The 15,313-nt window shown below is 49.0% G+C and overlaps 1 protein-coding gene across 1 annotated transcript in view; it reads right to left on the bottom strand.

Annotated features, from left to right (window-relative positions):
* LOC8041998 (phosducin-like protein 3) overlaps positions 1-13,690 on the bottom strand; it is a 39,751-nt gene extending 26,061 nt beyond the window's left edge. The window contains exons 1-3 of the mRNA XM_002415142.4: positions 13,540-13,690; positions 12,740-12,881; positions 6,863-6,950 (exon numbers count right to left, since the gene is read on the bottom strand). Coding sequence (XP_002415187.2) covers positions 6,863-6,950; positions 12,740-12,881; positions 13,540-13,545 — 236 coding nt within the window. The 5' untranslated portion in view covers positions 13,546-13,690. The remainder of the gene's footprint in view (positions 1-6,862; positions 6,951-12,739; positions 12,882-13,539) is intronic.
* Between the last annotated feature and the right edge of the window lie 1,623 nt (positions 13,691-15,313).

Raw genomic sequence — 15,313 nt, 5'->3', positions numbered from 1 at the left:
GCGTGTACGTCGCCGAACCTGTTATTTAGTTTCATTCTCCAAGTTTTTGACAATAAAGTCTTGTCAACCTTCCATTTTGTGCCGTGTTTCATTGTTGCTGGAGTTGGTACCAGCGGTAACTGGGACCAACTCCAACTGGGACCGGTTGTAACTGGGACCAATTCCAGCTGGGACCAACTCGAACTGGGACCAGTTGGACAACACCAACTGGGACCAATTGGTCCCAGTTGAAAATTTCGCCTGGGAACTTCTGGATGCCTCTTGAGTTAATTGGCACAAATTAAAAAGAAAAGCAGAACAAATATTGAAACACCGTTTCGCGGGGCACACAAATTTAGCCTGATGCAGACTATGCCGCCCTGCAAGTATACACCAACACGCGGCTCTGATATCATGCCTCTGTGGTGGCGCTGTTGTCGCCATGGTGCATGCACAGAAGCTTCACCTCACACGAATCTGGTTCCTGCGCTCGCGCAGTGCTTACATCTGGTGTTGCCAAACACGGGTTGTTTGTAAACAGTGTGTAGGTCTATAACGAGTGACAAGTATTTAAAAACAAAATAAGCCTACTACGCTCGAAATACTATGTTTTTCAATTTCACCTATGACACCTATGAGGAAAAATCTTCCTAGGTGAAAAGGCAAGGGTATTCAGCCAAATACACCAAAGGGCATTTGTTTTTTTTTATTAAGAAGAAAATAAAAAGGTTGAGGCCAAATAGAGAAGCTTGAAATGTTCAGCTAGAAAATAAAAGAAAGCTCGGAAGGAGGGGACAAATGGAACTAGGATCGAATAGAAACAGCTGTAACCTGTTACAGTCGTTGTGGGACATCGGAGCTCACAACGTCAAGGCACGTGAAACTGCAATGTGGAGAGCAAGCCGTCTGCTTCTTCCGCAGGAGTTGCGGTGACGGCAGAACTACGCCGGGCTCTAATTGGATTTGATTGGAAGGATAGTGGGTAGACCTCTATGCTAGATGCCTCAATGTCTACCCACTATTTTTGTTTTTTCAATGTGCCAATAAGAGCTTTTCGTTCCGACATCGCAACCCCTGTGCAAGAAACAGCAAAACGGTGCAGACGAGTGGCAACTACAGTGCTTGGAACACGCCCGCAACTGGCGTGTTTAGTGTCCCGTCCCACCCACATATAAAATTCGGTCCCGAAGTGGCAACAAACGACGTCGCAGGAGCCGGCGCGACACGTCGTCGGATGTCGTGACCCCGGCGGCGGTCAGCACCAGAACTCCTGGCAAAAAGGTGCGAGCAAATCTGAGCACTGCCGTTGTCACAGCGTCCGAACTTCCGGCTGCCAAAGTTTGCATGGACTGTCAAGCCGGAGGATGCCCTGCAGAAAAACGGGCACCTGCCACATCCACTGCAGCGACACAGCCAAGATTGTGGTCGGCGACAGCGTGACGCTTCCATCACATTCTGGGCGGAAATCTAGGCACCCCTTTTCAGAACAGGGTAAGACACACCGGTCAAGGATGTGTTCCGGGCACCACGGTGGCGACGCAAAAGGAGAGGTAGATATGGGGAGTGTGCTGTAGGCAAGAAACAAAGAAAGAATCAAACATTTAAGGGGGACAAGCATAGACATATGCATACGTCTCTGCTTGTCTCCCTTTAATCTTTCAGTCTTTCTCAAAAGGAGAGCTTCGGAGAAAACTACAAAAAATGCTGTGCTCCATCCTAACAACTAGTACCTCATGTTCGGGAAAAGCCACAAACTCTGCGAAATTACCACATACTAAGGTTCGATCAATGCGATGAAGATTCCATCTCCAATCAAATTAGGGGTGTGCCAAACCAATGAATGGCGTCTGGTTCGGGACGGCGGAGGACCGATGATTAATTTAGAACACCCAGGGACCCGAATATCAATTACGACCACTGAGGTACGTCGGATTGCGGGCACCTCGAAGGGGATTCGAACTGGACACCCGGGGGTACGTAGGTCGGCGCTTCGCCTCAAGACGACAGAGTTAGAATGCTCGGTTGCAGCTTCCCTTTAGATCATTTCACCGGTGTCTTTGTAAGTAAAAATTGCAAAAGGGCTTTCGATCGATGGCATAATCCCGGGCAGTGAAAAGGAGGTGCCTCGGTCGGCCGCGAGTCGACATGGTCGGTGGTCAAAAAAGGCTCGCGGTACACCTAAGCACTTCTTATCAGTTGTGAATGCAAAAGCATGCACGCCCCACTTCGCTCCCTTCTTTAATCCGCAGCGTACGACGGGCTGACCTTGGGCATAAAACGGTGGAGCCGCTGCCTCGCGGACACGCAGCGCCATCGGGTGAGCGATCGTTTAAACTGTCGTGTGCCTGGCGGCGTGAGGAAGGAACAGACAGCAACATAGTTCCCAGTAGAACGAACCCCTTGGTTTATTCCATGTGCCATGTATATTGCCACGCTCCGTACAACTGATAAGAGGCGAGCAAACACGGTTATCAGTGATAACACAGGATGACATTACACAAATTGACGTGCAGCGGCCAATGGGAGCCTCGTTGACGCGCGCCAGCCAATGGGACCGAAGTGCAAAAGGTGCCGTTGGCTAGCTTTGCACGTGATTTCATTAAGATGCCGTTTTGCATGGTTTCAAAGCTGATGACATTGGCTCGCTCCATGAGGCCAGTTAATGCTTTCGCATTAAAAAGCAACTTTGAGAAGTCTGCGACACCAAACCACCGGACACGAGCGCCGTGTTGCGAGTTTGGCGGGGCACTCGGACGTTTCAGCTTGAGATTGAGTCTGAAGATTACGGCAATGGGCCGTACGTTAGTTGCGAGAATTCTGCGCAAGGTGGCACCACCTATCTAACCAACTACACTGCCCAGTTAAAATGGGCCGCGAGACCCGGTAGCCCTGGCCAGAATTATTCGCAGTTGGGAAAAATACTTCGCACACACCTGTTACTGCAACGATGCTCGTGCATACTACCATGCTTAAGAAGCATAGGCACACTTTACAAGTGTGTTAAAGAAAAACTGAAACAAAAATTTCAATATACCTCTCACGTTCAGAAATTAACTAAATATGATCAACAGTACCCGCAAGAGACAATTGCACGTTTGTGTATTGAGTGGATGGCTATATCTTTAGTTCTAAACGACCGATCCTGACAAACGCTTGAAGAGCAGTTTTTGGAGATCACTCGTCACAGGAGACACGACAAATTCCCGGCGTTGATTGTCCCAGCGTGGGCAGGGCTATGGAGATGCTAGCATGGTTACGAGCTCCGCCAATCGGCGGCGTCAACGCGTCACAGCTAGGCTTCCACGTTTTCAGATAAATCGGAAAAAGTCAGAAAAACACTTGCCGGTAAGTTTTTCGTCACTTCGGGATTTATCCGGAAAAGTAATAATTTCGTGGTCGCAACGACAAAAAAAAAGCAGAAGAGGTCGTTTTACAAATAACAGGGGTGGAACTCATGAAATGTACTTGGGAGCAGCCACAGGAGCAGCTGAAACAGCAGTTTTGAAGCAGGTTGGGAGCAGCTAAAACTACATTCTGGAGCAGGCTACGAGCAGCTCCGATCAGTTTTCATTGCACTTCAGCTTGTGTCTTAGACAAGCATGGGAGCAATTTCAACCGTGCTTAGCGGCACAGACGAACATAAGTTGTTAGGGATCCAGGTGGATGGGATAACAGTGTAACAGATGCGAAAACTTGAAACTTCGTGAGCCTTAATGAGAATCAAAAATCAAGTACCCTATGTTTCTGAAGATAGCGTCCTTGATATTTTCTGAGTGGCTTTCAGCTGCTCAAAATGCAAACCAGCACTGCAAACCACACGTGCTCGACATAGTAATTGTTTGTGCAAACCACGTGACCTGCGTAAGCAACGGTTGTGCAGTTGCACGGAAGAACAGGGCAAAAAATTTCGAGTTTATCCTATAGTGCAACTCGATATCGAAGCAGCAGACTATGATTAAAGGGCAACTCCGGCCAAAACTCAGAATGAAATAAAGTACTGGTATCGCTGTAATGGCACAAAATACGACCCCAGCCAAAATATTATGCCCGTGGGACGCCGCATTCTCAACTAATGCAAATAATAAAAATGCGACCCGCCGCGAGCCGCTGCTCCTTAGCGGGCGGCCAGTGGGTTGCCGATCGCTAAAGCAACATTGGGCCGTGACGTCAGCATCATTCTCTTTTTTCCTCCGGTCCGGGCGTTGTGCGGGGTGCACTTCTTTGAGCCGCTACCACCGCTACTTCGGCTTGTGATTGGCGTGTTTAGCCGTAGCTTTTATCTGTAGCCTGTGTAGCTTTGGTATAGCCTTTTGTTTATTTGTTTTTGAGGACTCCAAGACTTTTTAGCGAGCAACTCGGTGCGCCCAAGACTGCCCAGCTGTTCCTCGAAAGATGCCGAGTGCAACTCGTAGCTCTGTGGGCTGCTCAAACAACCCGCTGCGCAACCCGGAGGTGCTTTTTCACAAGTTTCCAACGGACTGGAAATCGGAGAAGGTGTGGGTGAATGCTGTTCGACGAGTGGACTTCGGCTTTTATGCGCCCGAGGAAAAAAGAACGAAAAAACAGACGTATACAGCCCAACAGACGTGTGTTCGGGCGCCGCGGCCCGCGCCAAAGGGCCTCAAAGCTTTGTGTTTGGGACTGACCCGCAGCGCGAAAGCGAGAGGGCTCCCAGTATTGTACGTCACTGGCAGCGCGGCGTAGAGCAACGCCGCTCCATCCACGGAGCCCCGATGACAATTTAGGCCTTGCGACGAGTACGGAAGACCGCACACACGGCGATAGCTGCCGAGTACGGCACCAAACAAGTTCACTCGTTCTCCAGTCGCTAGCTTTTGGGTATACAAGCGACGAGTACGGCATAGCGCACGCACGGCAGCGGCCGCCGAGTACGGCGCCGTACGAGTTTACGGGTTCTCCAGTTGTATACACACTAACTCTTGCTACATATGCTGGATAACTACCACGTATATAGAATTAAAATAAAATCAGCTTACCTCCTATCTTTAGACGGCTAGCGCAACAGAGGTAGGTGCCGCTTGGCCTGCATACTCGTTGAACGAGAACGATCCTGACGTCACGTTCACATAGCGGCTGATTTCCAGTGTTGCCGGGGCCTCGAGCGGCTAGTTTCGGTTTTGTTGGCCGCGCACCAAATAAAACTTTGAGGCGTCGGTATCTTTAATACTACGCAAAATAACGAGAAAAAAATTACACCTTCCAAATCAGGGACGCTGAATGCAGTAAAAGCAGTCATAATCCCAAAATCGAAAGTATGGCCTGGAGTTGCCCTTTAACGAAGTTATCGTATTTGAAGCAATAAGCAGGAGCAAGGTTAATGGACGCCGAGTAGATCTACCACTCGCTTAAGAGCTGCTGGCCGGCAAGGTTTCGGATCGGAATAGGGTGGAGAACTGGGCCAGTTGGTTGACGCTATACATGATGGGGAAGACAGCTCAGAAAACACGGACTACAAAGAGGAACAAACAGCATTGTCCTGTCGTGTTTGTTCCTCTTTGTAGTCCGTGTTTTCTGAGCTGTTTTCCCCATCATGTATTCGGATCGGACCGCGTTTCAGTTCTATCAAATCACGATTTATCCAGCGAGAATGCGGTTCTAACTTCTAACGATGAGGTACTAAAAGGAATATTTTGCTCATTTGTTTTCAACTGGCTGGTGTCCGGATCCCGGGCCAAAAAGCCTCAGGCAATCCGACGCTTAACGACTCGACCACACCTCGGCCGACTTGCTTAACCGCTTATGGTTGAAGAATAACAATCCAGTCGCAGGTGGTGTAGACTTAGAATCCAAGTTTTTTCGCGCGCTTCCTACTCGGGATACATACAGAGAATAAACAGAACAAGGGATTGCAAGGCCGACCAGGCTAAACGCGCTCATTGTTGCGAATCGAGTCAATAAAACTGAAACCAAGACAAAATTAAGTTTTTTGGCGCATGTTTTGCGATCTGGCGCACAATGGCGCGAGGTATTGGCTGTGGCGCAGTTTCAGCAACATGGCGCACGATGGCACAGACACATGCGTCTGGCACAAAATGGCGAAAATGGCGCAGCCGTTCCACCCCTGAAATAAGCTTTATAAGAGCACAGAGTCAGTGGTCCTGAGAAGACACCACTTCAGTTTCCTTTGAAATCTCGAACTACTGATAAAAGTTTTAGTCCTGTCAAGGTTCCCCCAGGACAACGGGTCACGGTACCCAAACTTCATTTATTTTGTCCTTGATTTTTTTTAAAAATTGGGAATAAAGTAAAATACAATTTGAATTTCAGAGAAATGGGAATCTAATAAAAATGAACTCCGACGAACAGAAAATTTTGAGCAAAAAAAATAAACTCCAAAAAATACAGAATTTTCAGTAAAAAATGAACTCCAGAAAACACCCTCCGAATATCACAAGAAATAAACTCTGAAAACACGAAATCCTAGTTACATCACAACCTAGCCAGTTGGGACGCCCAAGGAATGGTTGAGCGGTGGAAGTGGAGGTAAAGAAGTGAGTCGCCCGTGCTCCAGAACTCCCCTGACCCCCTTGTTTCAGTCTCGCAGCCCCACCGTCTCCCTTCCGCTTTGGTTCGTCCAAGTTTGACAGGCAGTGCACATGCACACCTTGGCAACATACTTTCCCGGAGCGGCGTTGCTTTTACGAGACAGTTGACGTAACAACATTCCTAGTAGCTTAGAGGACATCCACCAGGTGCAATTTGGTGACTGCTCGATTTGTTTTGAAGCAAGGTTTTTAAGTCTGCCTGAACAAAAGAAATTGGCGTCCCTGTGGTGTTGCCACAACACAGACAACACTGAAACAATAAATTAGGCTCAAAGAGTTGTATTGCCGTATCGCTTTCAGTTTGTAAAGACGTTCACCTGTAGTGCAAGAGGGCCCGTTCGTCTTCTTCATCCTCGAGTTCCTCCAATTCTTCCAAGCTCAGGTCCTCAATAGCTTTCTGGGTACCTGAAACGAGTGGGGCAACATTTAACGGGCAGACTAGGAACTCAGCAGTTCAGGACAGCAGAGCCATAATTCAAAATTCACTGGAACAATGTTTTTAACCTTCCACGCAAAACAATTAACTTAAGAAAGACAAAAAGAGGGAAAATTTTTTGTTAATTGTACATGGCGATGACGACGCAAGTTTCTTTCTATATATTTTACAGACATGTGGTGTGCAAAAGGCAGTTTTTTTATTTTGATTGTTACCGGTATTACCACTATTCTTTTTATAAATACAGAAATAAAATATTTTTTAAGGGACACTTTACTTTTCTTAGGCATGCACTCTCCATAAGCTTCAATAAACATTTTCTGACTAACTTCACTTGCCAGAAACTTTTCTGTCTGTCTGCCTTGATTGGACACCGTCACAAGCTGCACTTTCCCCGAAAAACAAAGTTATTTAAAGGGACCATGAAACGACTTTGAAAACAAACTTCATTGACCGCACGTCGTAAAAGGTGTGAAAAGAAACCCAAAAACACAAAAATAGAGGGCCAAAAAATGATTCTTCGCTATAAAACTTTTAAAAGGAAACCAAACTCTTTTACACCTTGCTTCCATCGAAAGCTATCTCCCTTTTCACTCCGATGCACCTGTGGACCCGCAGCCCCTCAACCAAATCCACGTCGCCTATTGGGTAAGAGCCTACCTAGCACCACAATCATTAACAATAAGTAGCCGGCGAATGTTCCCTAAAAGTTTTGTCAAATAATATTCAGGTCTACATTGTGTACCATAATTAGAGATGTGACGAAAATTGCCGAACTTGGTAATGCTCAGAGCCAAGCGCCATCTATCGTGTGGTAAACGAAGCAAGAGAAAGACCCGACTGCGCCTGCGCAGTCAATCCATAGCGTCGTCTGCTGAACGGGTTTGTTCCTGGTCGTGCTTTCTTTGCAGAGCAGGCTTTCGTTTTCTGGCTACTCGAGTAGTGTTTACACTGTTTGTGATCGATCGCTCGGTCGCTATGCCAAAAGGCTGCAGTGCACCCAAGTGCCGAATTGGACAGGAACGGACAGGGTGGGAATGACAGGGCATCTTTTCCAGCATGCACTCGTTGCCTTCCATCATGTTCCGGCTGTATGTGCATACTCAAAGCCAATAAAGTGCCCAAGTGCTACTGAAAGTGGAAAGCTTGTGCTGGAGGTGGTGTAGAGACCGGCGACCGTCAAGGTCCAAGAGGAATGAACACACACACGCGCCTGGTCCGGGTGGAACCAAACAAGTAACTTCGTCTACCACTTTACTCCCTCATATATATACAACCTAATGGTAGCGACACCTACCACAACATCCCCCTTTGTCAGAGAGATCGCTCGTGGATGAACAAATCACAATGCACGACCTCACTACAAGTTCAGTCTCTTTGGAGCTACTACTCGACGGCCAGATCTCATTCGTCAAAGAGAGTGGATCCACACGTTTGCTGATGCCCGACTTGCATCAGCTCTCCGACTTGCCCTTGGCTCTGCATAGCTTCGTAGTCAGAAGGCTGCAGAGAAGGAGCTGTAACCAGTCTTCTTTGTTCATAACATTGGGATTGCAGGCCATTGGCTCCATCGGCAGCAGGAACTGCCAAAACCGGAGCTGGCTCCATAGGTTGGCTCCTGAAGGAACCAAGTGTCACAGATTTCTCTGCAATACACCCTGTGGAGTTTCGACGACGTAAGAGCGTGGGCGTTGCGCTCGGCTAAGCACTTGGGTAGGGCACTGTGCGTCGGTCACCCACACATCTTCGCCAGGTGAAAGTTCCCCGAGCTTGAGCACTCCGTGACGACGGTTTAAGTCGGAAGCTTGGCGTCGCTTCGCCGCGCTGTCTCGCTCCAGAAAGACCTGTGACTTCGGCCATGCTGGTTGGAGTTTCTTGGCAGCCTTAAATACTTGAATCCGCAGCTGTCAACCCATTAGCAGCTGAGCAGGGCTGAAACCCAAGATGCCTGGAGTATCTCTATAGACGAGAAGTGACAAAAACGGATCGTCGCCTTTAACCAAGAGGTCCTTCACAGTCCGGTCTGTACGCTCCACTTCTCCGTTTGACTGCGGAAATCCAGGACTGCTAGCGACGTGCTTAAATCCGTAGTCTTCCACAAATCTGGCGAAGTTGTGGGAGGCAAACTGTGGTCTGTTGTCACTTCGAAGTACCTCCGGAATCCTGAAACGCGCCGTGGCACTTTTTACTGCAGAGATCACGGCTTGACTTGACATGCTTCGTAGTGTCATTACTTCGGGATAACATGAGTGATAGTCCACCAACAGTAGAAAATCTTAGCTGTTCAAGTGAAATAAATCGACTCCCACCTGTTGCCAAGGTAGCTCTGTTGGAGGCGATGTCATGAGAGGTTCAGCCCGCAGTACCCTCGTAGATGCGCAGCGCTCGCACTTCTCGATTATGGTTTTGTTTGATCGCCGATACTGGGCCACCACACCGAGTCTCGAACCCGTGCCTTGCATTGGTTCACTCCTTGGTGTCCCTCGTGAATGGCCTGCAGGACCTCAGGTTGCAGTGATGCAGGAATCACGAGGCGTCCTCCTTTGAGAAGCACACCGTCACAAACGGTTAGTTCTCCGCGGTAGTTCCAGTACTTCATTTGGTGACATGGAACCTTGGTCTTCTGAGGCCAACCTTGGTCGCAGAACTTTGCAAGTGCTGTGAACTCGCCATCTGTTGACTGTTGTTGACGGACCACCTCGAGGTTGACGGGCGCACCTTCATAGATTGCGTGAACCACGCTCTGGCCGTACAGCTCTAGGCTGTCGCAGGTTGACGGAGCTGCTCGGCACTACGGCGCTCAAGACAGGGTGTAGGCCGTTGCCAGGAGCTTCCCAGGAACGTATAAGATCTGGTACTGATACCACATCAACTTTATCTTCAGTCACTGAACTCGTGGAGGAAGAAGGTCTACGTCCATGTCGCCGAGCAACGCAGTCAAGGGCTGGTGATCGGTTTCCACTGTAAACCGCAGTCCCCGACCGTACTCATCAAAGCGACGCACGGCCCATGTCACTGCCAAAGTCTCCTTTTCGGTCTGGCTGTACCCTTGCTCGGTTGCAGTGAGGGACCGTGAAACAAAGGCCACCGCTTGACACTCGCCAGATGGTTGGTCCTGGAGCAGGACTGCTCCAAGACCGAAAGAGCTGCAGTCAGCAGACACTATGGTCGGGTGCTCCGGATTGTAGCAAGCCATACAAAGTCTAAGAGCTTGAGGAAAGCAGCCTGCTGGCTTGGTCCCCGGAATCACAAACTCTTCTTGCTCAGCAGTTCTCGAATAGGTGCTGTGACGTCCGACAGATGTGGCAAAAACCTACCTATGTGGTTGACCATGGCTAACAGTCTGCGGACACCTCCGACGTCAACCGGTGGTTCCATGTGCTGTACAGCCTCCATCTTCTCAGGGTCTGGCATAATAACATTCTGGCTGACGACCACGCCAAGGAACTTTACACTGGTGACGCCGAACTTACACTTGGACCTGTTCAGAGTCAGACCTGCCTCCTTTAAGCAGTCAAAAACCTCTGCGAGACGCTTATCGTGTTCCACATGATCTCGGCCCAAAACGAGAATGTCATCAATCATATTGACAACTCCATCTTGGCCCTCCAGGATGTATGACATCTGGCGTTGAAAATATTCTGGCGCAGAGGTAATCCCGAAAGGCAACCGACAAAAGCAGAACCGTTCAAACCCCGTAATGAACGTTGTGAGTTCTTGGGACTCACTTAACAGCTTCACTTGGTGAAAACTCGACATGGTGTCGAGCTTGGAGAAGACTCGCACCTCGCCCAGAAGTCCAAGCACTTGATCCACTCTCGGCAGGATGTGACGTTCACGCAGCACTGCCCGGTTCAGTCGAGTCAGGTCCATGCATATGCGGTAGCTCCCTGAAGCTTTAGGCAGCACTACCATGCCTGCGCACCCCGGTCTCGGCTTGGTTACTCTCCAGATTATGCCTTGGGCCTCCATCTTGTCTAGTTCAGACTTCACGACATCACGTAGCGGGATGGGGACCCCCTTCGCAGAACATGCAGCGAGTACAGTACCGCGTTCGGCTAAAGACAAATAGTGTACTGCTCCCGAAGTTCGCCTGGGCCCTGGACAAGCTGTGTCAACAAAGTCCCGTCGACCTCACTAGGACAGCTTTCGGGATAAGACTCTGGAAGGTGATCCACAAACTTGACCACGACCAACACCTGAATTGCCGGCAAGCTCAACAAGGGAACAACTTGCGATCGTACCATGTAGAGCTTCTGCCTGACGCGCTTGGTTTTCCATTCCAAGGCCGCGACGAACGTTCCTAGCACGTCCAACAGTTGGCCGGCGGGTCCTGTCAACTCCCCCTCTGGGGGCTCCAGGCGAGCTGGTTTTCCCGAACACATAAGGGAGACGACGGTGACTTCCGCACCGCTGTCAACATTGAAGCTCAGCAGTACATTGTTGACCTTCACATCTACAAACTTCGCCCTTGCCTTGGGAGGAGAATGGATGACACCAAGCTCCAGCGAAGCCAACTTATTCTTGGTGCAGCAGACAGCTGCGAAGTATCCTTTCTTGTGGCACTTGCTGCATTGCACATGGTTAGCAGGGCACTCTGAGCGCAGATGCGGAGAACGTCCGCAAAGGCCGCATGAAGATGTACTCGCTGGGTTGCCACTTGCTTGCTTCGGCCTTGGCAGGCGGTTCTTCACAACTTTTGGTCTGTCAATGTTTAACGCTTTGCTTCTGCTGAAGCTGCCATGGCTGTGGATGCTGACGAGTCCTGCAGCTTCCATTCCCTTTCTGCATTGGCAAACTTGAATGAGCGCTTCGTCCGATGTAAGCTCCGTGTTTTTGCATAGTCTGTCCGATAGCTTCATGTCTCGCAAGCTCACCACAAAACGGTTGCAAATGAGCCGCTCCTCCACGTCTCGCGACGGGTAGTTACATTTTTTTGCCATGTTGCTGAGTGTCGTAAAAAAGGAGTCAGCTGACTCACCCGCTTGCTGCAACCGTCTGTGGAAGCGTGTGCTCTCGTAGAGCTCATTGACTGGGTGAACGAAGTATGCATTGAACTTCTCAGCAATCAGACCGTAGCTGTCAAAGTCTCAGTCGTCGACGTGTAGCAAAGTCAGGATGTCCCGCGCTTGCGGCCCCATGGAGTATAGTAATCTGAACACGCACTTTGTCGCTGGCGGCGTACAGTCCCGACATGTAGACATAGTCCTCGAACTGCTGATACCAGTTTCCATTTTCCGTGGTTGCTGAAGTCAAACTGGGGCCGTGCTCGTAGATTGAGTGCACTGACTGGCAACGCTCCCGGACCGGCAGCGGCGCCCTCCCCTTCGGCCATGGCGGTCTCCTCCTAGGCTGGTGCTGGCGCTTGAAAAAAGAGAAGGCGCTAGCCGCTCACTTCTGACACCATCTAGAGACCGGCGACCATCAAGGCCATCTCGGATGGAACCAAACAAGATTGCTTGTCCGGATGAAATTAAAATTACCTGTCCGGATGGAACCAAACAAGTAATTTCATCTACCTCTTTACTCCCTCATATATATACAACCTAATGGTTGCGACCCCTACCACAGGTGGGACCACAGGAAGACCTCCCTACCTTTCTAGAGCGGGAGTACGACCACCGGGACACCCCTCCCCCGGCCCACCTCTCAAGTCATGGTAATCCTGACCACCCCAGTCGCCAATTTTCTGGCAAAGCCGCTGATCAGGGCGTTTCCTCGCTAGGAGACTTCCTGCCAAGCCTGGAGATCCACTCACCGTTGAGCTTCTCGTAAATCGTCGACTCGACGACGTTCACGATCTCGTCTTCGGTGAAGACCTTCTCGGTGTCTTCCTTCTTGGGCGGGAGGATGCCTTTCTGCCTCAGCACGTCGTTCCATTGCGTGTCCTCGTTTGGGTTCTGCAGAGAAAAGGTAGCCAAGCGTGAAGGATCGTACGAGCAACGCCTAGAGATCACGCGTCTCAAAGAAGCAGCCTCGGTCAAGCTCGCGCTAAAAAAGGAAATGACACTAAAGCTGAAACGAGACTATTTTTCTTACGGAAAGGTGTACTTCGTTCACCAACTCACACTCTCTAAGAATGAGTTTTTCGCCAGTCTTCGCGAGTATGAGGAAACGATTGAATGAGATGCCGGAAAACTACTCGGTCGTAGTGTTAGAATGACCAGTCAGCTATTCATTCAACAGCTTGGGGGAGACAAGAGCACTTGGCTACGAAAAGGTCAGGGACAAGCGCTAGCTGCAACAACGAATAATGCGGGCCACCCGTTTTGTGCATTTGAACTGCGGGGTTCATCATACAGCAGATAATGTTTGGTCTGGGCGGGCCCGACTGAAGGAGCAACGACACACTAATCCGGATACTCTTATCCCGATTCGATTCATTAGCAAATGCTATTAGCTTATCACGGTGGAGTCAGAGCCACGAGCGGTCTTGGCAGGCAACGGAGACAGCTCCCAATTTGGAGTTGTGTGAAATCGGTGATCGTCTTCGAGAAGCACTTGGTCCCCAACACGCTACACCGTTTCATTTATAAGTTACAGAGGATAAATACGTACCGCCATCACCTTTTCAGAAGGGAGTCTGAGAATACAAAACGAATACTGCCGTGGAGTCTTAGCAAATAGGAACTCCAAGAAAGCTTAGAACAGACCCGAGAAGCACGGACGTCGGTGACTCACTGGGGTTTTCCTTACGAAACCGCATGCGAAACCAACAACGCCGGCGAAACACGAACTCTAGCTTAATGGGTAGACAAATGCGAGTGTCTTCGCGTTTTGCATCGGGGGGTAGTTTGCGCCGCCTAGCGGGTAAGATAAATACTCAAGTTTAAATGCGGGAAAATCGAGGAAAGGGAAAGTGGCTAACAGGGGCCCAGTGCAAGGAGGGAAGATAGAGATACGTAAAGATAAATACGACATCAGGTTGACGGATTCATTAAACATGAGGAAGATACATAGAAAGGGGGGACGGACAACAATGACTTCCTTCAGTACCCCCATTCTATGTATCTTCCTCATGTTTAATTACTGTTACCAACGCGCCCTGATAGAGTGATCTCTGATTTGAGAAATCCAACCTCCATCTTCGTCAGAAACGGCGACTGATTAGAAACGTTGTTTTTTGCATTTTGCATGGTGCATGACTGTGCAGTCCTCGTTTTGAAAATACAAGAATCTTGGAAAAAAAAAAAAAGGGGGGGGGTGTTATAACTAAAGTTCTTAGATAAGAGCTTCCTACAAGTAGCGACAATCTTTGAAGCACCGACTGCTTGACGGTGGAGGTTCTGGGAAGCGAATTTCGGCTCACAGCAGAATTAGCACGAAAACGTTTTGAGTCATTCCGCAAATGTTCAAAAGAACATAGGCAACATTCTTGAAATGTTTCAAATTTTACGTGGAACATTTTTAAAACTAAGCTTACTGCCTTAATCGACACTTACATCCCACACAAGCTAATCTCTCCAAAAAAGCAAAAAAAAAAAAAAAAAAAAAAAAAACCTTGGATAAATAAAGAGTTACGGCAAATTTTGAGGAAAAAGAAACGTGCATACTTAACTTTCCGCAGGACTTCTATTGCCGCGTCCCTTACTCGGTTACGAGACCTAAGTAAACTATACAAAAGGAAACTCAAATTAGCTAAAAATGTTTTTCAGGGCGCCTTAAAGACCGACGACCAGTTCGCGCTTTCCACTTTTCGCCCGCTTCCTCCTCTCCCTCCTACCCTTTCCACCCACGCCCGCCCCTCTTGGTCCCTTCTTTCCATCCTTCGCTTCCCTCGCCCGAAGGCGTGGAGAGGAGGGTCTTCTGCCTTGCAGAATCTCGAGTCTGGTCGTCGGCCTTTAAGTGATTGTCTTAAAAGGAGCCCTAAAGAATTCTGGAAACTGGTAAAAAGCAACAAGAAGGACCAGGTTGGCATACCATCAATTGAGGAACTTGAACAGACCATACACGATGACCAAGCAAAAGCTACATGCTTTAGTAGATACTTACAATCAGTTTTTTCTCCCCCGTTAACTGCGGTGCACTTGGCTGTGCCTAACGCAGTAAACCAGTTGCGTGACATGCCGGAAATTGAATTCCACTCTGACGGACTGGTTAAGCTTCTGTGGTCACTTAATTAAACCCGATAAGTCTCCCGGTCCTGATGGCATTCCTAACAGGATTTTTAGGGAATGTGCTGGTATACTCGCTATGTTCTTGCACGTCCTGTTTACCAGATCTCTATCAGATAGTATTTTCCCAGTTAAAAATACCCATTGGGTCCAATTGGTTTTTCCAGTTGGTACCAGCTGGCGTAACCATCTGTGTTTTCGGACTCCCAACTGGAAAA

This window comes from Ixodes scapularis, unplaced genomic scaffold, assembly GCF_016920785.2.
Source record: "Ixodes scapularis isolate PalLabHiFi unplaced genomic scaffold, ASM1692078v2 PGA_scaffold44__24_contigs__length_19508400, whole genome shotgun sequence".
In the NCBI taxonomy this organism is placed as follows: domain Eukaryota; kingdom Metazoa; phylum Arthropoda; class Arachnida; order Ixodida; family Ixodidae; genus Ixodes; species Ixodes scapularis.
The sequence above is the reverse complement of the archived record's forward strand: the minus strand, read 5'-3'. Positions and strand labels throughout refer to the sequence as shown.